General features: G+C 38.3%; 1 protein-coding gene across 1 annotated transcript in view; it reads left to right on the top strand.

The window, feature by feature from the left end:
• The window catches only part of SEMA3A (sema domain, immunoglobulin domain (Ig), short basic domain, secreted, (semaphorin) 3A), a 167,542-nt gene extending 159,198 nt beyond the window's left edge, over positions 1-8,344 (top strand). The window contains exons 17-18 of the mRNA XM_010580947.1: positions 5,065-5,207; positions 6,781-8,344. Coding sequence (XP_010579249.1) covers positions 5,065-5,207; positions 6,781-7,236 — 599 coding nt within the window. The 3' untranslated portion in view covers positions 7,237-8,344. The remainder of the gene's footprint in view (positions 1-5,064; positions 5,208-6,780) is intronic.
• Positions 8,345-24,582: the final 16,238 nt, after the last annotated feature.

Raw genomic sequence — 24,582 nt, 5'->3', positions numbered from 1 at the left:
GCCAAGCTACTCAGAAAGGAAAACAGTTTGGAAAAGTGCATGAATAGACTATGATCAATATGCAGTTGTCACTTTTTGAGAACTCATGAATGCACAACTAGTTTAGATTTGAACTAGTCAATGTGGACTAGTAGAAAGTTAACAAATTTCCAGTTGTATGATATCTAGTAATGCTTATACAGTGCAGATGAGACCATCTGTATATTGGGATTGAGATGACATTTTCAGTTTCCCAATAGGAAAATTTCACCAGGCACTAAACGTGGATTTTATTACCAGCAGAAGCATGTCTCAGCTCTGTCTTGTTATTATCTGAACTTTTTACTAATGGATAAAATGATGATCTGGACTACCACATGTCCAGTTTTTTTTAACGTTCTCTTGCCCTTGCTAGCTGTGCTTTATACAACTGTAGGTCTGTTCTTTACCTTCATAGACAAGAAAAGGATTTCAAAACACTTTGTTTTTTATATCTTCCCATATATGGTAAACATATTTGTCTAAAAAGATATCTTCTGTCCAAAGGCAAGTGATTCAGTGCAGTTTTTTCATGACAACAGTCATGAGAACTCAAGGTCAGGAAAAAGCTATTATATGGCACACCTATCACAAGGAGCTTTAATACAGCTTTCTCAAAATGAGCAGAGCAAGTATGAGACAAGATATCACTGAAAATTTTACTTAATCGTGAGATGAAGCCAGCATTATTAGAAGAATCAGTAACTTATAAAAAATACTGAGGGAATGCAGTTCTAGGTCCTAGACTTTAAGGAAGCACTGTCAAAATACTTAATAAACATTTTAGATTGTTCTTGAGTGAAATTTTCTCTAAATTAATTCTGAATTGTAAATCTATAAAATTATGCTGTAGTTACTTGTCATTTATACATGATTGTGCACTGTAGAGACAGCTGCATGGCCCATAAACTTCCTATGCCAACTTATGCTGAGTTTTTCCTTGGTTATGACCAGTATTTTCCTAGACAACAGATGAAGAATTGGATTTGTCTATAGCCAAAAATAAGCTCCAGCAATCATTTTCTACTTGTCTACACATTCCTTTGCAGTAACTGCCAGTTGATTCTCCGTGTGAACCAACAGAAACAAGAAAAAAGAACAATCTCTTAGTGTATATCTCACTTTTAAAGACATTGCAGAAACTTACTTTGATATCAGTCTGAAGCAATAATGCTTTTAATAAGGTTTAGGTAGCTCTTTCAGTTGCCCTTTTGTGCAAATGTATAAGTAGTATAAAATGACTACTCAACAACATTAGAGGGAGCTGAGGATCATTAGCTGTACAGGTGTTTGGCCAGGCATTAATGCTTAAATCTAAAAGGATGGTCACCTTTGTGTCAGCTAAAGAACATTTTTTTTGAAGTGTAACATACTAGTGCTATCAAGAAATTAATCAAGTTCTTTTTTGAAGAATTTGTAAATGAAGGGGCAGCTTTGTTTAGGTGATATTTCCCAGGGGAAGCTCAAAGAATCACTCTGAATTTGACTGTATAGTGAGATGCGTTCATCTGCAAGGCAATTTTGGTATAAGTACTTAGCCTTTCATACTTCTTTGGTTATGTCAGAAATTATGTATTTAAAGGATATTTATCAGGGTAGTAAACTGATACTGCTGTTGGGTTCATTTGGGGAATTACAGCTCTCAGACAGGATTTTGGGTTGAATTTCATAACCAACTTCATGACTTCTATAATTTTCTAATTCCTCCAGCTGCTCTTCTGAACTTTCCAGACTTTCATTCTTCCTCCTAGTCTCTTCAGTTTCTCCCTCAGTCCCAGAGCTACACTCTGATCCTGTGATTATTCCATCACTCTGCTTACTTTCCTGCACTCCACGTGCTCAATATTACATGAACTTTATAGACATTTCTGGACCTGCTTTCTGCTCCCTTAAATCATGGAAATGGAATTTGAAGGATGCCTTAAATCCTTCCTCCCTCATTGCATGACTGTCACCCATACTATGTTTTCTGGAGCTGTGAGGAAATTTAAAGGCGGCTTCTGCCACTTTCCATGGTGATCTCTAACATGTTAGAATGCCATGGACCAGATCCAAGAAAACACTCAGAAGTTTGAAATGGTGTCAGAGCACCCACCTTCAAGGTAACTTCCATGAAAACTTGTGACTAGCTTCTTAGATACTAAGAATACTTAGAAACTAAAAATGATCAAAGGAATGGAACACCTCTCCTATGAGGACAGGCTGCGAGAGTTGGTGGTGTTCAGTCTGGAGACGAGAAGGCTCCAGGGACACCTTGTAGCAGCCTTCCAGTACCTAAAGGGGGTGTATAAGAATGATGGGGAGAGACTTTTTAGCAGCGCCTGTTGCGATAGGACAAGGGGTAATGGTTTTAAACTAAAAGAAGGTAGATTTAGACTAGATATAAGGAAGAAATTTTTTACAGTGAGGGTGGTGGAGCACTGGCACAAGTTGCCCAGCGAGGTGGTCGATGGCCCATCCCTGGAAACATTCAAGGTCAGGTTGGACGGGGCTCTGAGCAACCTCATCTAGTTGAAGATTTCCCTGCTTACTGCAGGGGGATTGGACTAGATGACCTTTAAAGGTCCCTTCTAACCCAAATTATTCTATGATTCTGTGATCTTAAGGATATCCTAGGTACCTAAGTTTTCCAGCAGAAACTTCTCTATATACTTAAAAATATGCTACTGCTCATAGGCAGTAGGATCCCTGCCAAAGAAATATCTATTTTTGTCCTTTGTACTGATATTTAGGGTCTAGAAGACTCTCCTTGGACCTAATGAGACCAGTGTTACATGTGCTCTGCTCACGTATAATTCACTTGGACTATGTTGTGTTCAGGAAAATATAGTCAAGTGATGCTGCAAGCCACCTAATTAGTAACCTGCTGGTTAAATCAGCCATTAGGACTCAAAGTCCACTTAGGCTTAGGAGATTGACTTGATAGCTCTGCTTCCAATACAAGCACCCAGACTATCGGATTGTTCTTGTTGAAGTTGAGCCATTCTGCAAACAAGATTCAAATTTCATGGAGCCTGGGAGAGAGGAATTGAAATAGAGCATGCATCCTAGAGTGTTTCCATCCTTTATACTGGAAGTCTGGAAATCTCTGTTTCACAGAAATACATCACTGGAGCAGTAACGTGTGTGTCCCAGGCTATAAAAGGGGACATTTCCCACTGACTATCTTATGTTGCAGCCCTACTGCACTATCTGTTGTGGGTCCCAGTTCAGATATCTAACTGTCTCTTGTTGACTATGTGAGGATCTTTGGCTGTCTGCTCAGCCGTGTGAATTCTCTTCCTAAATGAGAGCACCTAACTTGAAACAGAAGAGTTAGTACATCAGTCAGCCATTCACAATGTTGAATCTGGACCCATGAGTTATCAGCCAATCATTTCCATTTCCAATCTTTATCTTAATCACTTCTAGTTCTATTCAGTTAGTCTCTTCACATACTTCCAGTTCCTCTGTTTCACTGACACAAATTCACCCATGTTCCATCTCACCTTTCTACTGGTATACTGGGCTACATTCTCTTCCAGCTGTCTTACCCTTCTCTTGCTGCTTTGCTTTCTGATTCATTCCCCCATTGCTCCCCATCTTCCTGGCCCAAAGCTGCACTGACATTCTTCATAGGGATGTGGTTTCTGAGAGATGTCATAAAAGCTGTTTCACTTAGTTGTTTATATAGCGCCCCACTTACTTGCTGGAAAGGTTCACAATCCAACAGAGGAAAGCAAGCTAACCCATTCCTTATTTGTTTAGTGTTAATAGGCCATTTGATGTTTCCTTACTAAGAACTGGGCAAGTACCAATTCCTATTCTGTCCCCCATCCCTTCTTCCATCCTCTCTCAGGGCTGCAAGTCATTATGGAAGGACATATGATTGCTGTATCAACATAAATCAGGAGCTCAATTTTATTTTTACCTTTGGCTCAGTCATCTAGCAAACAGCCTGTGTTTGCTAAACTACGTGGCCAATACGATAAAGGCACCGTGAAAGCAAACAAAACTTGACAAAGGATTTCTCTGAGAGGATTTTAATTAGACATCATTTTCCTGTTAAAACATATCAAAAGAAGTTCTTTAAAGATTTCCAGTGCTAAAGATCAGAAGTGGAAAATGGAAAGAATGACAAATAATGGCAAAGAGACAGGAAACCCCATGAGATCAACACAGTGTTAAATAGCTTACCAACCCCTTCGTCCCCATCTACTCTCTAGGATTATTGTGCTGTTGCCACTTAAGTCCATAACAGCATTTTAAAGAGCTAAGGTGGAGAGTTGAAATATGATGCCTTGCAGCCTCTGCGGTATTGGAGAAGAATCAAATGCCATATAAGTCCTATAGCTATGTGATATTTCCAGCGAGTTGATGAATATCTTGAAACGCTGTTGTTACAAAAGGAAGTAATTTATTTAACTTTCTTTTTCCCCTCCCATAATGTCTGGTTTGTTAACCTCATTACATTTCCATAAATTATATCAGTATGAGAGGAAATGATTAATTGAAGATTGTTTCCTCAGAAACATTATTCCTGGTCATTAACAGCTTCAGCAAACTGCAGTGCCATATAATCTAAACACATTATACTACTTTTAAATAGCCTCATGTTTTATTACTTTGCTCTAAAGTATTATGATCATAGAGCCCAGGAGGCATCATTACAGACATTCTGCAACTACACCCTGAGTTTTCTCACTGCATACAGTTTGCTATTAAAAATTCTTGTTGTGTCCTAGATGTTTTCCTTGATGAATAATAATGAGGTTTACACAAAATTTCACAATGAAATTCATTAACTTCACATACTGAGATGTTAACAGCTGTTAGGATTTAAAATACAAAGATAATAATAAAAAAATACCAGGGATCCTTACAAAGATAGAGATGTTGATGGAGATTTCCAAATGGCATACCGATATGAGGAAATTTTTCTTTTAACATTTTTTTATCTTTAAACACCTTAAGGGAGCCCAATTTCTAAAAAAATTCACTTAGCAATTAAAATTTTTCTTTCCTGGTAATTTTAATTTTTTTTTTTCTTTTTTTCTTGCTTTACAGATAACCCAAGTGGTCAGACCCTGGAGGAAAAGATTATCTATGGAGTAGAGAATAGCAGCACTTTTCTTGAGTGCAGTCCAAAATCTCAGCGCGCTGTAGTCTACTGGCAATTCCAGAAGCAAAATGATGACCGCAAAGAAGAGGTACAGTAGAAACAATAAAGAGATGCAACTAGTCTTCTCTATGAAGATATACTTGAACCTGAGTCTCTCCCAGATTAATGTCCATCTGTATTTTGGTTTAGCAGAATTTCTCTGGAATTTTATAATTTCTGTTGTTCTTCACCATATTCTTACTCTTTTCACCATAAAATCCCATAAGCTTTCTAACAGGTTTTACAAACTGTAACATCAAAAAACATTCATAACATCTCCCTGGTCAGACCCCTGCAAAACACATTGGTTTTCCGTTAGATAGCTCAGAAATACAAAAAGTTAGCATGCTATCTAAGTGCCATCTAGAGCATCATACAAGGATTGTACTGAACTGAAATATTACAAAGACCGTAAAACTGCCTCTGAAAAAAAGGTCTAACTGCATTCATCTAATTACACTGTTTGACTGAAACATAGTCTAACAGGAGCATTTCCCATGTACTGCATGCTCTAAGACTTTACTGCAAATAAGACAGAGACAAAAAGAACTGGGAACAAGGGTAGTAGTGGGCACAAGGGTATGAAAACTTGTACATTTTTTTCATCAAAAGCAATAGTCATAGAGGCAAAACGACTGATCTTCCCTGCTTGCATTACACTAAGCTGATACTTTATTTTTCTGCTTCTCTTGTCACCAACTTTCTTATGCTATTACTCACTCAGGTTCTCAAGTCACGTTACTATCAAGCTAGGTCACACATAGTTCAAGAGAATAATCTACTCTGGTAGGTAGGGAGATCAAGCTAGGAAACAAAAACTTGTTTGTTTCATTGAAGTATTTGTAAATATACCCAAACCACTCTGAAGCTTTTTTTTTTTTAAGCATGTACTAAATACTTAGTTACATTAGCAGCTTTAGATATTTTTGCTGTTTGCTTTGTTTGCATAAATAGTAAATTATTTAGAATTTATTCTTGGTGGAGACAGCAGCAAACAGGTTTGTGCCTTCTCTGTCTGCAGTGACATGTGCATTCTAGTTATTAATTAATTCCAAAAAAATACAGTATTTTGGACAGTTGCTTTTTTAATATGAATATTTTGAGATTTATTCCTTATTGTTTCTTTATAAATTCTCAGCTTATGCACAACCCACTTCTATGCATAAGGGCATTTGTAGTAAGGAGCAATAGGAAGACAGAGAACCTTTCCCACGAATACATTTAGGCTTGACTAAAAGATAATGATAAATGTGACCTTGGTAATATAGTCAAATGCATCCATGTTGACTCTGCCAATTGTAGGCTTGCATCTTCTGTGATCTTACCAGCAAGTCCATCTGACTGAGTTGATACAGATCTTTGTTCAGCAGCAGCGGGGACTGAGGAGTAAATTCTTAATCCCCCAAACTCTTTGAGGTATATCAGTAGTTTTTCCAGAGTATTTGATCCTTCCATAACTCCAGATGACTGGCAAGGGGTTTTCCATTCATGTGGTTTAGGGGATTTTTTGCCAAGTTTTTCCAGCTGAAGGGAGCAGTACTAAGGAACTAGTATGGTTACAGGATAATGTTGCATATATATGAAAGATGAATTATTGAAATTACTATTTTTTTCTGATACAGATAAAAGTGGATGATCACATGATCCGGACAGAACAGGGCCTATTGCTACGAAGTCTTCAACGGAGAGACTCTGGTATTTATTTTTGTCATGCTGTGGAGCATGGCTTCATGCAAACTTTGCTCAAAGTGACCCTGGAAGTAATTGATACTGACCACCTGGAAGAGCTGCTCCATAAAGAAGAAGATGGTGATGCCTCCAAGACCAAGGATGCTACCAATAGCATGACCCCCAGTCAGAAGATCTGGTATAGAGACTTCATGCAGTTAATCAATCACCCCAATCTCAACACAATGGATGAGTTCTGTGAGCAGGTTTGGAAAAGAGACCGCAAACAACGCCGACAAAGGCCTGCCAATACGCAGGTGAATACAAATAAGTGGAAGCACCTACAAGAGAATAAAAAAGGTAGGAACAGGAGGACCCATGAATTTGAGAGGGCACCACGGAGTGTCTGAGCTACATTACCTCTAGGAACCTCATCCAAGTAGAAACTTGTATAGACAGATAACTGGAAAAAAATGCAATATTCATGAACTTTTTCATGGCATTATGTGGATGTTTACAAGAGTGGAAAGTTCAAACAATTTCCACCAGGTTTAAATAAAATCCATTTCTAACTTTCCTAGTAAGTCCTTCCTCTCTGCTCTGATTCTAAGACCAGAAAGACCAGAGTTTCAAGGATGATAACTCACCCGGACCTAGCTTACTGCTCAAAAAGTTCTGCAAGTGGTCAGCAGGCAAATTTTGCTTTCTCTTTTGCCTGAGATATAAACAAAATGCTGTATTTCATGCTGTCATCTTAAAGAAAAACAAAACCCACCTTTCATCATCAGCACTACCATTTCTAGACTTATATATAAAACTGCATGAACTCATTAAGCTGATGAACGTCTAAACACGTGATTGGACACAAGGATTTTGTTCTTGTTTTGTCTACCAGTTCTCCTGTTTATATGTACTAGAAGAGGAAAAACAATACTGAATGAGATTGTTTGTGGAAATCTGAACAACATAAGCCATCCATCATCTGGAAGAACAAAAAATGTGGAGTACACTGGCCTACTACTGATGACTTCTTTCAGCTTTGATCTAAAGATGTATTTTATTAAAACTATAATTTAAATGTACCATGAAAAATATGCAGCAAACATTAGCTCTTTTCTAAAATAGATTAGACATTTTGTCTTAGAAATATTGTACTTTCTAATTATTGGTTTAGAGGAAAAAAAGTCAACTTCCAATTATGAGCTGCTTTACTCTTTTGTTTGGAAAACCTTCCAGGGGAGCTAGTCACACTGCAGTTAACCTCCTCCCCTCTCAGTAATCTGTATGACATGTAACTTCAAAACAATTTTAAAACTAAGCTATTTTAACATGAAAGTCACTGTATAGCATGGAAGTCTTTTGCATTCTTTTTTTCTAAGTATGGTATTTGAAATGATTCAACTTGTATAATACCTTGCTATAGATTGAACCAATGAAGAGGAGAGCATTGAATTTCAGTTGTATATTTTTTTTTTAATTAAAAAAAGTAAATAGCATTAAAATTCCCTCTACTAATTACACTCTTGCTTTCTTGGTTAGTAAATATTTGTGAATGCTAATATTTAAGTACTGTGGCTCATAGACTGTCATATATCCATGAGCAAAGCTCACATTCAGTTTAAGGAGTTTTGTTCCCAGCTCAGTGGTAGAAAAATGTCCACACTACTGATTCTCAGTGCTCCATTCTTTCTGTGGGCCAGATCACCCAAATGCAAAGAACCAGCACTAGGCCACGTAAACAGTAACCTCAAAGCCAGCTCTCTGTTTTAAGATCTAAGGGACAGTTTTATCTGTGGGTGAAGTCTGCTGCAGTAGTAAATTGGTGAAGTTCAGCTTAAGACTAGTTTATACTAACAGATAAGTTGGTCCTGCACTTCTGTCTTATTCTATATACAGGAGAGCAACAGGGTAAAACAGACAATGTACTTGCACCATAAGTGTCAGTTTAAGGTTATAAGTAGTGGATTTATTCACCTCAGCACAGATGTGCCTTTGGTCCCCAGTTCTATGGTGTCCAGTTCTTTTGAGATCATCTTTCTCCAGCCTCCCATATTTTATCTTGGTAGAGTCCGTAAATGACATAATTTCAAGTAATGTCATTGTGGGGAAAATTACTAGAACAAAGTCCTTAGTTTGCTAAAGGAGCTTTTATATAAAAGTGTGTCTGTATTGATGACTGATCTGTTTTGTTGTTATTCACTCCAGATTATTTAATTTATCAATCACTACACTATCATCCTTATCAGTTACAATATAACACAACTGCTGTGACAGCTTCTCTCACAATACATCCCAGTCTCCTTGCCACTCACTAATTCAAGTATCCTTCTGAATAGTGAAACCTTGGCTTCTTGCCTCCATAGCAATTGGATTTTCATTAATGGCCCACTCCAGTTTTGCAGGGGATGAACTTGTAAGGTTTTTTGTCATTTAGTTCTTTAGCAAAAAATTCATTGAATGGACCAGGACAATGCTGTAAGGCCATGATTTAGGAAAGCACTGGGGAATTTAGTTTTAAAGCAACTTTACATCTCTCTTATGTTTAACTTTACTCCTGTGAACTTTAGTATGCTATTAAATTCCCATGCTTTCATGATGTGCTGAATAGGGATGAATTAAAACATAGGTTCAACTATGTGCTTTCCTGTACAGAAGTATTAATTTTTCAGCTCAGCTTATGATTAATTTCTGAGCATTGTTGTCAGCTGAATTATTTAATGGTAATCACAGAACACTCTTTAGCCTTTTGTGTAGGGCTATTGTGTACCATTGAGTCATTAGAATCCTCTTTGTTACAAAAGAAAACAGTTTAAAAATGAACCTCAGAGAATTCAGTGGGAAAAATACAGGTTGATTTCAACAGACTCAAAATGACTTTGTTTCCTTTTTTACACATTAATGGAATTGCTATCTAACTTCTTTTTCTTTACCATGCTCATAGCAACCAGTTCTATAGCAACTTGCTGCAAAAAATCATACCAAAACCAATCTCTTTCACCACGCCTGAAGAAGAAACAGATTAAATTAAGTCAGGATTCTAAGAAATGGGTTTTTTTATACAGAGAAAGATAACCTGTGGGAACAAAATTACAGAAGCTGCAATGTTTTTACCATAAACTTGCAGTCTAATTGGGTGATTGATATGATCAGATCTTACAAACTTCAACCCTCACTGACATGAGTAGTCTTGTTTATGTTTTTGTATTTGCTTATAGAAATAAGAGGGCAGAAGATCAAGCCAGCAGTGGAAACGTTTGATTTTCAGGTTCATATTATGGTCAATTTAAAGTAGCATTTAATACTGATGTCAAATGAACTTTTTTCAAAGAACATAGGCCTTATTGAATTTATGTATAAAAAGACGCCCTACAGCTTCAATAAAATTCATACCCCCATTTGTGTCATTATTGTTTAAAGCAACATAACATTTGAAGGTAAAGGTAAAAATAGTATTTCTGTACATCATCAATAAAACCCTCTAAACCTCTAGTTACAGACTTTAGAAAAAGTAAGTAAAAAGTTGTATTTAAGCTGGAGAGAAACAACGGATTTCATTTATAACCAGAAAGACCTATTTTGATTTGTTTTAAGATATCCCATTGCAAGGAACAAAAATGCATTGAATCTTATTCTTACTCATCTACACTTTGCACTTGCATGGATCACTGAAGATGGGAATTTGTTCAATGGCTCCTAAAAAGTGTATGGTTATGTTAAACTATAACATCAAACTAAGAAAATGTGCATCTTTGCAGAATAGAGTTAAATCTTCATGACCCAATAAAGTCACTATGTAAAAAAAATGAAATTAAATTAAATGCATGTGAATGCGCATTTACTGATCCTTTTTATGTATTATTTAGTGAATATCAATGGTATGTGTTTAATAGTTCAGTTTTTGCTACCTACACATTAGCCAAAAGAGATGTAAATATTTTTGACTAGATAAGGAGGTACAGTGTAAAGTACTGTTATCTAGAGGTACTCCATTTCGGTGTGTTCAGCATAATACTAAAATGCAGGATTTTGCCACACAGGTGATAAGGTGTTTTATTTGCTATATCAGTGCCAAAGTTATGCGCTTATTCTTTAAGCACATTCCTCACTGGGTAGTAAATAATTCTACTTCTGTATTTGTCACTTCAATTCAGATGGGAACTAGAAAACTGGAGAGAAAAAAATGTAATGAAACTGCTGCTGTAAATTATTTCTTTTAGCATGTATTCAGTTGTTAAATAAACATTTCTTCCAAATATTTGAAGTTCGCTGTCTTGACTGTTTGCATGGAAATGTGCCTTGTAACCTTCATGAGCTTATGGAGCGCATGGTTGTCAATATAATGCTATCAATGTATATGAGCTCTGTTTACTAGGCCAGAAGGGTTGCTATTTTTATTAATGGCATTTATTGTTTCTTTTTGAAGACTACAAACTAATAATGCCTGAAATGAAAGCTAGAAACTTATCTTCAGCCTATCTTTTGGCAGGACTGCGTGGGCTTGTGCAGATAAAGCCACACATACACCAGCACCCCCCCGCCCTTGAACAAACCTGTAAATCAGCCTGGAAGCCATGTGAATGTTAGCAAGTTGCCGTACTTTATGAAATTCACTCTGTGGGGTGCTAATGGCTCAGTACAGCTATGCTGCATCTTTTTGGAAACTGGCTTGCACAGACAGCAAGTAGAATCAGGTTCTGTCTGTTATCGACATCCCTTGTATCCTTAGGTAAACTTAGCAGCTGTTTAGAAGTGCCTAGGGGCTCTATCTAAAAGTAATGTGCCATGGCACTAAACATTGTGCAAACAGCTAATGAGACAAATGCTGCCCTGGAAAGCATGAAGTTTAAATATACTAGACAAGAAGTGGAGAAAAGAAGGTATCATTATTTCCATTTGGCACATACAGAATTTAAGAAACAACCAGTAGTGCTTAATCATCACTAATCCATTCAGCTTTGCCCATGTTCCTTCCTGTAAAGAAAGGATAGAGATGTCCCGTTCAAAAGGATGTTGTAAGGATATTTTATGGTTACTACTGTCTTCTGAAAATGAAAATAAGCCCTCAGCAGCAGCCAGGCAACTCAGTGGGATACAAAAGATGTCTGCAAATACAAGGACAGAATGGATACGGCAAGCCATGAATCCACTAACTGAAAGACCAGAGTAATTTTTTTTTTTTTGTCTGTCCAGTGCATGGATTATAAATACTCACAAGGGAAGACCCTTGTTTCTGGATGTAGCCATGCTGTGTCCTTTGCTAGAACTCTTTGCAGAGCACAGCTAAATTGATCGTCTTCTGTTACTACTTTGCTGCATTGCCAGGAATGTACAATGCCTAGGGACAACCTTCATTGACACTGAGTGGGAAGAAAGAAGAAATATTCGGGGTTTAATGCTAGTTTGTTGATACATATATATATGTGTGTGTATATATATATATATACACACACACATTTAAACATCCAGCTTTCACTGAGATGAAATCCCCTTTTCCCTAAAGTATTTGAGGCTCTACAAGTAATTCTAGTGCATCTCTGAAGAACACGTTTGGCGGCCTCAGCTATAAATTGTTATAAATGTTTCCTTTGTGAAGACTGAAACACACTATTCTGTTTCCTTACAGGTCACATTCACTGAGCTCCCCATCAAACATAGATTTAATGGGAGGCAAAGTTATGATGGCTTTTTCCAAAGCCTAAAACAAAAGGACTATTCTCCCCAGAATGCTCAGTAACAGGATACAAGTAGATCAGAGTATTAGTGAACCAGCCAGTTTCTTTGCTCCCCATAAATACTCATGTGAAAGGTTGGAGGCGCTTCATAGAAAAACCGTGGAGAACAGGCCTTGTTTGGGACTTTTTTGTCCTGGAATTTATCAAAGGTTGACATTTTGTAGAACGTCAGGATGATCTGAGCTAAATCCCAAAGCTCTAGCGAAGCAATTCCATACTGAAAAAGTTTCACTTAGGTTAAGAAAGCAACTTCCTTTTCTTTCATAGTAGTTTTTCACCCCTTTAGGAAATGGGGCTCCTCTTGCCTCAATTTTAACCCGGAAAGGTCATTATATAGTTGCTACAGTCCTTGTTGAAGGCTCGTGTCTTCTTCAACACACATGGGGAACCCTGTTTCTGATGAGCCACCCTCCCCGAGCCGCTGTGTGTCCGTACACTCCAGCCAAACTAGCATACAGCCCACTCCTGCCACATCTGTTAGTTCTAGACCTAAGAATGTTCTGTTCTCATCAACAGGGGTAACATCAGGCCTCGGTGGGCAGGACAAAGCATGTCTTCATTGTAGCTGAACTATGAGGTACGGCGCAAGAAGATGTCTGTCAGGGAATGGCGAGGGACGGCAGCTTCCTGGGCCGGGGGCAGTGAGGGCTCCCAGGGCTGTGAGGGCAGGGCCTGGCAGCCGGGGCCTGTCCTCCCCTGCCAGGCCAGCCCCGGCCCTGGGCTTCAGGCACCTCCCCGGCCATGGGGACTGGCAGGCAGGCCGCGGGTGGGCCAGGCTTGGCACAGCCCACGAGCAGGGCCGTGGTGGGGCTGGAGACGCCATCCTCTGGTCTCGCTGGGGCAGGCACTGATGGCCCCAGGGGTCGGAGTGGAGCTCTGGGCCCTGGGGCCCCAGGGATGTGGAGGGATACTGAGGCCCCCACGTGCACTCAGGCACTGAGAGCGGGTCAGTAAACATCCTTGTAAGTCCCATCAGAGCGGCCCTTTGAGGCGGCAGGTCTTAGCAAGCAATACAGACGCTAATGTGGCGATGAAGGCTAGCATACAAGAACCCTCAAAAAATTTTAGGTGTGAGGGAGGTCCTGCTCCGTACTGCTCTATACTGCTCCGAGGCTCTCTGGTTGTGAGCTGGAGCCTGGTGTTTGCAGCTAAAGAGGCTCAGACAGTCCTTCCTGAATTGATCTTGGTCATCTGAGGTTATTTGTCTTCCAGATTTAGAGACAGTTCTCTGCCTTCTGAAAGCCCACAATAACCAACTGTACCCCTACAGTACAACTCTGGCTTAGTTTAATTGACCCAGTTTAGTCGATGCTGAATAAAGAGGTAAAATGTACACCTAAATGGTTACTAAGAATTAATGTGCACAGGATTATAACTCTTTTTCTTTGGGCAAAGAAGACTTTGTGAAACAAAAGAGCTAGGCCTTCACACCACGCGTGAGCCTGCCGTGTCTGCCAATACACTAACACGTAAAGCTGAGCTACGTTTGAGGCACTTTGAACAGGTTTTGAGGGACAAATCTTGTTTCACATACAGGCCCAATGCTTTTTCAGGCCGTTCCACCTTACAGCCTGGTATAAATTAAATCTGATGATCTGCCCTGGGAACAAAACTCCTCTTTACACCCCTCATCATGGAGTACGCCTGCAGCCTGTATTACTTTTATGCTTCATACAGCTATATTATATTCATTTCTGTGGGAGTTTCACAGTCATCTTTTCTTATAAGTGTGTTAGTATGAATTATGATTGTTTATGCAGAGGCAAATGAAGCTGCATGTTTCTGCATGGAAAAAGGGTAAAGAGACTATGGTAATTCTGCTAGATCCAGCACATCAAGTAAATATCGAATATGACTTGACTTGAACTTCACATTTCTTGCTGTGGCTGGGGGCAGGAGAGGAAAAGAGCAGACAAAAGAAATGCAGACATTTCAGCTATGTTTTGCAATGACCAGTCCCTTAGGCCCTTTAGTTTCACATGTCACTTTTTTCTTGGTTTATAGCACTACACAGAAAAAATGCATTCCTATAAACTCTGCTTTCGCTGAACAATACCACATTGAATAGCTCAATAAACCAGAACAAACAGACAGACTGTGCAAGTTCCTCCGAAGAAGGCTTAACTTTCCTCTTCTGTTTGTTATTTTATCATTATAGGAGGGCCACTGGTGTTCTTTTGGTTAGGGTTTTGTCAGTACTTCTGTTATAAAGCCCTATTTTTAGGGCTTTATAGTTTTGTCTAAGGTAATTCACTACAGGTTAAAGGTTTTACATATCAACTTTTAATTGAGCAATGACTTTACAGTTCCTAAAATAAAATTGCTAAAATGTGATGAATTCAGTTTTGAAAACAAACAAAAAAAATTACAACTTTAGCCATGTCAGTGGTTGTTTTAGTGACTGCACTACAAAAAAATTAGGAGCTGAGTAAAGCTCAGTAAGCATAATGAAAAGCTTCCCACCTCACTGGACTTTGTGTTTGTTTTTGAAACATCTGCATGCTCATCAGAGGTCCTGAATCAGACACCTGCTTAAGCACATTCTTGTATATTTATTTGTGACTTACTCACATGTTGCTGTTCCTACGGTATATTCTGGAGTAGAATGTCTTCTTGTTCCATGTAAGTTGATTTTTAATTGCTGTTCTATGTAATGATAATGTAGGCTCAACTCTTGTCCCAATTTAATAGCTGTCCAATGTCCAGTACAGATGAAAAAGATTGCTTGTGCTGTTTTGCACACTAGATAGTTACAGAGAAGTGATCTTTTTTGTTCTGCAATAATTGAAATTTAGAGGATGCAACTGATCTAGGTCTGTTAGAGCACTGTGGAATTTTTCATTCTATTTCCCTTTATTAATCAACTATGTGTACACACCACTCATGAACATGCCAATGCTTCTAGATATCAACAAGTTGTATTCTTTAATGCTAACCAGTATACTTAGCTGGATCCTTACCCAAATAAAGCAAGCTGTGTGCTCCACCACCTTTTTTGTTGACTAGAATCTATCAAACAGTCAAGGTACTGAAAGGTATGAATTTCAATCTTTGTGCTATTCACTGTGTTACTTATGAAAGCTAAACAGTTCCATGCCAGTGTAAAGCAATTGAATATAACAGGGCTTCAAACTATGACAGATATTTCACATATACATCTCTGTGATCTTCACTAGCTGGAGGGGAGAAATGGTTGAATGTAGATGAATTAAACTATTTATAGTTAAGTTCACTGTTGCATGTCGAAATAGCAGACACAATGCAGCTGAAAAAATCTTCTTTGGACACTGAGTGGAACACATGCATGCTCAGCAAATAATGGTTCTTTGTCTCCTAGAAATTCTCCTGTTTGGCATTCACTGTGCTTTGACAATATGTTGGGAATTGTACATACTGTTGCCCGATAGAAAAACATTTCTGCAAATATTTGGAACTATTGTTAATGCTAAATCCTTTTTTGTAGCAATTGCATCCGGAAGAAGCTGAAACCTTAAATAAAGCTCCAGGGATACTCCCAGGTATGGCACCCTCACAAATTGCAATTTGCATATAATCTTCATGTAAATCAATGTAAATCTTTCTATGACAACTTAAAAGGTTAGGGGTGGGCTGTAGACAGAAATGAAGAATACCAGAACATAATATCTGGATGCTTTTTATTGAGAAAACAGGAAAAAATATTCATCAGAAATAAGATCACAAAATGGCAGTCTCTATTCAAGTCTCACTGTCTTCTGTAATTTTTTTTTATTTTATCTTCGAATCCAGGTATTTAAAGTTAAACACATTATTTCCTGTTTTGCCACTAGTATGAAAGTTACTTCTATTACAGGCATTGAACTCTTTTGAGTTCCCTGTAAGCCTGTTGAAAATATCCACCACTAAGAAGAGAAATGTTTATCAAAGCCATAAAATGGACTGTATAACTGCTAAACTTTGGCTCTTAGACTAGTTGGGTCAGATTTGTGTTGTAGAACCAGCACATATATCACAAGGAGGTAATGTGATCTATTGAGGAATACTTATTCATTCTCCCAAGGAAAGGCAGTGTCCTAGTATTTCTCCCCTTAGACTGCCTTCCCAAAGTGGAACTTAATTTAGCAGTGCCAAGGAACTGCATCCCTAATGTGTTATCTAGTATTCCAGTGACTCCTAGCAGGTAGATGATCCAGAATGAAGTCTGCCATATTTTACCTTTGTCACTGCTTTGGGCTAGCATTTTACCCCAACACCAGAGATCTCCAAAAGGATTTATCCAAGTCATCACAATAATGTTAGAACTACAATGCTAAAAGAATTAAAAATATGTAGTACTTTCATAATAAAGATAAGAAGTGGTTGCAATTATCGGTAATCTCTAAAGACCCAGTTTTCTATTTGAAGGGTGGATGGGTACTTGCACATGCACTGAGCTCTTCCAGTTCATTTGAGTATTGCAGATGTAATGGACTGCTAAAAATCAGGAAAAGTTCTCAGAAATGAGTGAAATCTGCTTCCATTGTCGCTCTTGGAAATTCTACCATTATCTTTAATGGAATGGGATCAAGGCAGGATTTGCATTTCCTGCCATGAATCACTAAAAGCAATGGCTTGAGGCATTCAGACAAGGTCAGACCCTGTATGGAAACCTGTTTTGGTAGCGACTGAGTAGAAAGTGGTGTAGAAACAGTGTGTTGCATATCTAGTACCATGAAACTGCTATACACCGGACATGTTTTAGCCCTGATTTTGCATTTGACTTTTAGGTATAACAGCAAGAAATGTTAATTTGATCTGACTTTGTTTTACATAAAAGTTTACATTTTTCTACCTCTGGAATTATGTGTCAGTCTGTTGTCACTTGGAAAGGTGAGTGACGCCACTTTCAACACCAGACAATGACTCTCCAGATTTCTGCAATAGATCTTGATTTTTGAAGTAGACTTGCAGAAGAAAACTAAATAGAACTGTCAGTTTTTCTTATAAACACCTCTAGGGGGTATAAGCTTCTAGTATTACCAAGAAGGATATTTTCACTTCATAAAAAGAGCTCAGCCTCAATTTTAAGCCAACTGTTTCAAGTCTGGATTTTCTTTTTTCAGCATCTTTCCTGAAAAGATGCTTTATAGGAATGGATTAATATAGAAACTTAAAATACTCACCTACAAAATTGATGTGTGTCATTCAGTCCCGTGTTTCAGAAGACAAGAAGTACCAGCTGCCTTAAAGGAAGGTGTAAACAGTTCTTCAATCAGCAGTAATGAGATAACCTGCTCACAGGGGAACTTTGTTCCTAGTGCTCATTATTTAGAAGATACCTTATGCTTTAAGTTTTCAAAGACAGTTTTCTATCTTCTTTCTTGAGGAATAAGGAAAGTTAGGTTGTTTTTAAGCATTCAGGGCTTCTCATTCAGTTAGAAGTAGACATAATCATGACAGAGCTTTAGGAGGCTGAAATAAACCTGTACCACATTTATTAGCTTGCAGGTTATTACCAAGGTACTGTGAACTGAGGTTTCCTCATGCTTGACTGGATATCTTTCTGGATAGCATGGTAAATTACTGTATTATTTTTATGAAGTATGTGTGTCTTTCTTTATCTGTTTCATCCTGTGCTCATGGTTTCTTAATGGTGTAAACAAAGCTGAATTTTGCTGACTCAAGGATCAGGAAGGGGTCTAGTAAATCCTACCAGAGGAAAGAAACAAGGAGTAGGGAAAGGGCAGAACTGAAATGGAGTATGATAGAAGAGCATTAGTAATGAGTTGGAGGTGTTATGAGTGGACCTGAAGGTCATCAGGCAAGTGATTTCAGTTCTTGGGGAAAGGAATCTACCTTGATCTTAACAGGCTGGAGAATTGGGCCAACAGGAACCTCATGAAGTTCAACAAGGAGAAGCGCAAAGTCCTGCACTTGGGGAAGAACAGCTCCATGCACGAGTATATGCTGGGGGCCATCCATCTGGAAAGCAGCTTGGCAGAAAAGGATGCAGGGGTCCTGGTGGACACCAAGTTGAACATAAGCCAGCAGTATACCCTTGCGGCAAAGAAGACTAATGGTAACCTGTGCTGCATTGGGAGACGTGTTGCTAGCAAGTTAGGGGAGGTAACCCTTCCCCTCTGCTCAGTGTTCTGGACTCCTCAGTACATGAAAGACATGGACATACTGGAGAGAGTCCAATGAAGGCCACAAGGATGATTAAGGGACTAGAGTATTTCTCATATGAGAAAGGACTGAGAAAGCTGTGACTGTTTAGCCTAGAGAAGTCAAGTCTCAGGGGAGATTTTATTAATGGGTATAAATACCTGAAGGGATGGTGCAAAAAGGACAGAGCCAGGCTCTTTTCAGTGGTGCCCAGTGACAGGACCAGAGGCAATGGGCACACACTGAAACACAGGAGGCTCCATCTGAACATCAGGAAACAGTTTTTTGCTGAGGGAATGACTAAGCACTGGCACAGGTTGATCCAGAGATGTGGAGTCTCCATCCTTGGAGACATTCAAAAGCTGTTTGGACATGGTTGTGGGCAGCTGGCTCTAGGTGGCCCTGCCTGAACAGGGGGATAGGAGCAGATGACCTCCAGAAGTCCCTCCTAACCTCAGCAATTCTGGGATTCTGTGATCTAGAATCTGGATTCCACAAGTGTATGTAGATGTCCAAACACTACAGGTTCCTACACTTTGCTTTTGAATTTATAAGTTTAAAGCCCAAGGAAGGAGGAGGGAAGGGGATCCATCATTGTCAACCTTGAGTATCTAAGAGTGGGAAGTTCACTTAGAGTTTTTCCCAGTGTTCCTTTAGGGTCAGATCACCAATATATGTGAAAAGGCATCTCTGGATTCAGTTTTGCTTTGAGTTGATACATAACATAATAGTCTTCAGGAAGACAAGTATCTTTACATTTCAGAAGAAATAAAACTACTGAGAGTCCCATTGTGCATAAACAAGGCTAATTCCACAAGGCTAAGTGCCAGGTTCTGCACTTGAGTTACAACAACCCCATGAAATTCTACAGGCTTGGGGAAGAGTGGCTGGAAAGCTGCCTCACAGTAAAGGACTTGGGGTTGTTGTCGACAGCTGGCTGAGTATGAGCCGGCAGTGTGCCCAGGTGGCCAAGAATGCCAATGGCATCCTGGCTTGTATCAGAAATGGTGTGCCCAGCAGGACTAAGGAAGTGATCGTCCCCCTGTACTTGGCACTGGTGAGGCTGCACCTCGAATGCTGGGTTCAGTTTTGGGCCCCTCACTGCAAGAAAGACATTGAGGTGCTGGAGTGCGTCCAGAGAAGGGCAATGAAGCTGGTGAGGGGTCTAGAGCACAAGTCTTATGAGGAGCAGCTGAGGGAACTGGGGTTGTTTAGCCTGCAGAAAAGGAGGCTGAGGGGAGACCTGATCGCTCTCTACAGCTACCTGAAAGGAGGTTGTAGTGAGGTGGGGGTTGGTCTCTTCTCCCAAGTAACAAGTGATAGGACAAGAGGAAATGGCCTCAAGTTGTGCCAGGGGAGGTTTAGATTGGATATTAAGAAAAACTTCTTCACTGAAAGGGTTATCAAGCACTGGAATAGGCTGCCCAGGGAAGTGGTTGAGTCACCATCCCTGGAGGTATTTAAAAGACATGTAGATGTGGCACTTAGGGACATGGTTTAGTGGTGGACTTGGCAGTGTTAGGTTAACTGTTGGACTCGATGATGTTAAAGGTCTTTTCCAACCTAAATGATTCTATGATTCCATGATTCTATGAATTCTAAACTGTAGTTAGACCTTACACAAATCCTTTCCCATCAGGACCCAAATTTTCTGATTTGTTTTTTGGTTGTTTTCAGTAGCTATTTTGTTCTTACAGAGTTCCTGTGTTCAAATAAGAAGCTGGTTTTCCCAATTATTACATGGAAGAATAGTCTTTTGCTATGTGTAGCTGAGAAAGTGTCAGTAAATAACACTACTCTCGTGAGAATTCTTATTTCCTTATGAAACTGTGATTTTGCAGATCCAGGAATTTGATTAACTTCTGATAACATCAAAGATAGGAATTTCTTAGCTAAACTAAGCTTCCGAGTTCTTAAGAGGTTTTTTTATTGATCCTTGAAGAACAGGCTTCATTCTCTTTTAAGATCTATTTTCTTAAATCTATTAGGTGCTTTAGAAAATCCATCTGAGAACATGCAATCATTATTAATTCTTCATAACATAAGAGCATATATGAACAAGTATGCTGAGTCGGACCAGAAGTCCATCTTGCCCAACTACCTGTCTGCAACACTGGACAAAAGTCAATGTGCACAGAAGACTATATTAAAGAAGCAAATATAGAGATAATTCCCCAGAATAATCTCCTAGCTTTCAACAGTGTGCAGCCCAGGAACCTCATCCAGAGGTAGTTTCTATGCACCTCTATTGATGCAATCCTCTGTTCCATGAACTTGTCCAACCTCCTTTGAATCCATACAAAATTTACCATCTACAATAACTTTCTGGTAAGTAGTTTCACATCTTTAACCTATTGTGTAAAAGATGATACATTATTTTGCATTTTCTGAACTTGTTATGTGCTAAATTCATTTAATGAAACCCCTCAAATTTGTACTGGGGCAGTCCTTGAGTAATCAGTCTATAGTCACCCTCTGTTTGCCTCTTCTGCCATACACGTGGTAGTTCCAAAATCTAATTGCTTTTGAAGTTTGCTAATTGCATCCTGTCTGCCTGATATTCTCTATGTATTTCTGCTTAGATTAAATGATAGCTTGGTTCTTGTTTTAACATTAATAGAATTTGTTGCAGTTCAATAATTGTTCTGCTTCAGAGTGAATAATCTAATTCTTGAATCCAAGACTAAGGTACACTCTATGCCTCCACACTGAGAAGTATTTTGCTGGTAAACAGATCAGACTTATAAATACAAATATTCCTCTTCATAGGCATTCCAGTTAGACAATAAGGATCCTTATTTGTAAATGACAAAAAAACCCCCAACAGTATAAATATCAGATATTAAAAAGCCAAGATCCCTAAAGAGGTATTTAAAAGTGATATGTAGCATTCAGTACTAGTTTTTATTTACTGGTATATATTGTAAGATCATAAAAAGACTTATGAATTACACTGTTTAATCATACAATACACAAATAAGAAGATGACCTGTACCAAAAGTGTGATTACAGCCTAAAGCAAGAAAGAGCTGGTCAATATAGCAGTCAGCTGGGAGGAAGCACCAGACAATACTGAGATAGTAGTGATTAGTCTAATAAGCAATTGCTTTAGCACAACAGCTACCCAACTATTGCCAAGAGTTGTCATACAAAATGAGAAAAATGCCAAAGACATTTTCACCGAAGACTCTGTGAGAAAACCAATTGCGCAGCTGAACTCTGTAGAACAATGCAAAAAAAAGGGAGTATACTTCTTCTATCATTATCCATTTTATTTTTATAAGCATCATGGGAAACCAATTATGATGACAGCTGTGATAAGTCTTCGTTAAAAATTGTACTGATTATCACTTGTTTCAGATTACCCATATGAGGAATAACTAGAAAGAAAAATAAACCTGATTCTACATGTACAGTACAGCCTAGTGTCTTGCTAATTCACTCTAACAGCTCTTTAAAAACAACTGAATTCAGTGAATAATCAAATAAAAATTACATTGATAAGAAACAACTTTGCTTCTAAAAATATGATTTGTGTCCATAGAAGGATCAGGATTATTTTATGTGGTTTATTATATGTGTTGCTCTTCCTACCTAAATAACTTTCAAAATACCTTCAAGATTTCTTTGTTTAGTGTACAAACTCTGTGTCTTCCGTGGTGGGGGTGGAGGTTGTAGTGGATGTCAGTGTATATATGTGAACATTTAGCACATTGCCCACAATCAGAATTCAATGTTGGAATGGAGTAACAGATGACTGAAAGAGGAAAGACATCTGTATATATTTGAAACCACAGTGATTATTTATCTTGACATTTGTTCATAACTATTAGATTAAAAGTACCTCTTCCATAAAAAGTCAACTAATTTTTTAAACTAAATTGAAGGATTATTTATTAGATCCTTATTAAACATTAACCTTTTTAATGTATTATAGAGACAGCCAAAGTAGCTCCAATATTTAATTAAAAAGCATACATGTTTTTCTTACTCTTCTTTTATGAATGGTCTTTCATTTAGCGGGCTCATTTGAATATTACAAGAAATGACACAGCTTTTTGTAGGGAAAGAGTAAGCAACTGAAAAATCACTTCTTATACCTCCTGGATTTCCCCTAGAAATCTTCTTAGTAAGTATGTCTTATTTTGACCAAACATTTGGGGGTTTAGATTTATCACATCTTGACAGAGTTAACAGAGCTGAATTTTTATTAATTAAAAGAAAACGTAGCAAAATTTTCAGGCATATAATTAGAATGTGACTTTACCTATAAAGGCACTTAGATACCCTATACTGTCATGTCTTCATTAACGGATTTCTTTCTTCCTCATGAAACATTTAGGAAATAGTGATCTCACTGCTCTACAGCTGAGAACTCAGGCCAAGGATAAACAGAGTGACTGTGTAACTTTACCTGAGTGCTGCAGTCAGAAAATGAACCCAGCTTTTCCAAGCCTGAAATCACAAGACTGTCCATCCTTCCTAAATAAATGGGCTTACAATATGTATCTCCACATGCTTTGTGTTTGTACTACCCCAGAATCATTCACAAAATATATGACATCTACAAAATAACCCAAATTCCTTACCACAATTTCTGTCTGATCTGAAACTAACTGGTTTTTTGGGTATATAATATAGCTTTTCAATCTTTTTTTTTCATATTCTCACTCGTTTTAAAACATATCTTGTTCCATAGCAGAGGTTATATGTGGTATGAGTTCAAGCCAGCTCTGTTTAAACTACACAGTATCTTTCAAACATATGAAAGATATTTGATCAACTATCTGGGAAATATGATTTTTCCATATGGGTTAGTTTTCACATAAGGGAGTTTAGTGTTTCTATGGAGAACATAATATGCTCAGACAAATATAATAGGTAAAGAGTTGCAAACCACAGAGTGGGAGAAGCAGGTGTCCAGCTGGATTTTCACATAGGAAGGTCTTGAAGGTCACTGACGGTGATGAGGTCTCAGAGATTCCCAAATCCTCATAAAGCTATTCCTTCCTTTCCCAATACACTAATCCCCTACTGCTCTTGATAATCCAGTGACTCAGGAAGTAAGGCCTGTTTTTTCCCTTTTGTTTGTCAGAAGCAGTCTAAATGAAAACAATTTTCTGAATTACCTTTTATTAGGGCAGAACAAGAGTATTCACAAAGATCATCACCCAGAAGAATATTCATTCATTGATGTATAATATTTGTCTTCCTGCTGTCAGACTAGAATCTCCAGAGAGCGAAAACATAATGATAGTAAAATTTACAGCCAGGTATGACTTTCCCCACTGTCCTAAAATGGGAGCACAGACAATCTGATATCCTTGTCCAGCAGAGAACTGAGAGATGTCAGCCCATTATAAAGGGAATACTTGATGGTCACTTCCTTCTGCTTTCCGTTTCCCACAAAGTGATGGCTTCCATCCAGATGAGTTTGTTATCTTTGTCAATTGTGTTTTATTCTCTCTTACCTTTCAGTTTATATGATTCGGTTTTGGTTATGATTCACAAAAAGGATTTGCTTGTTGTTTTCCTCCACCTGGAGTTCTCTTTGTAAATTATCCTTCACCTCCTGACATCCTCAGCTCCCTTCAATTAAGGAATGTTTTCATTAGAGAGAATGCTATCACTGCAGGGAATTGTCTGAGTGAGAAGATCCTGGAAAGAAATAAAATAACCTTGTTTGATGATTTTACTACTGTTATTTCTGCTTCTTAATGCAGCAGACTTGAAATAGCTTGTCAAGATTAATGAATACTAAAGTTACTATGTTAATTGAGCATTGTAAATATTACTACTTTTAGGGTTCATAGAGGCAATATATTAGAACACCATACAAACTCACAGTGGTTTTCAGATAGCCCCCTCAGTTACCAGTATACCCATTTGGCAGGCTTTGAT

This window comes from Haliaeetus leucocephalus, unplaced genomic scaffold (genome assembly GCF_000737465.1).
Source record: "Haliaeetus leucocephalus isolate CR32 unplaced genomic scaffold, Haliaeetus_leucocephalus-4.0 Scaffold751, whole genome shotgun sequence".
Taxonomy (NCBI): domain Eukaryota; kingdom Metazoa; phylum Chordata; class Aves; order Accipitriformes; family Accipitridae; genus Haliaeetus; species Haliaeetus leucocephalus.
Note: the sequence above shows the minus strand (reverse complement) of the source record. Positions and strands in the feature narration are given on the sequence as shown.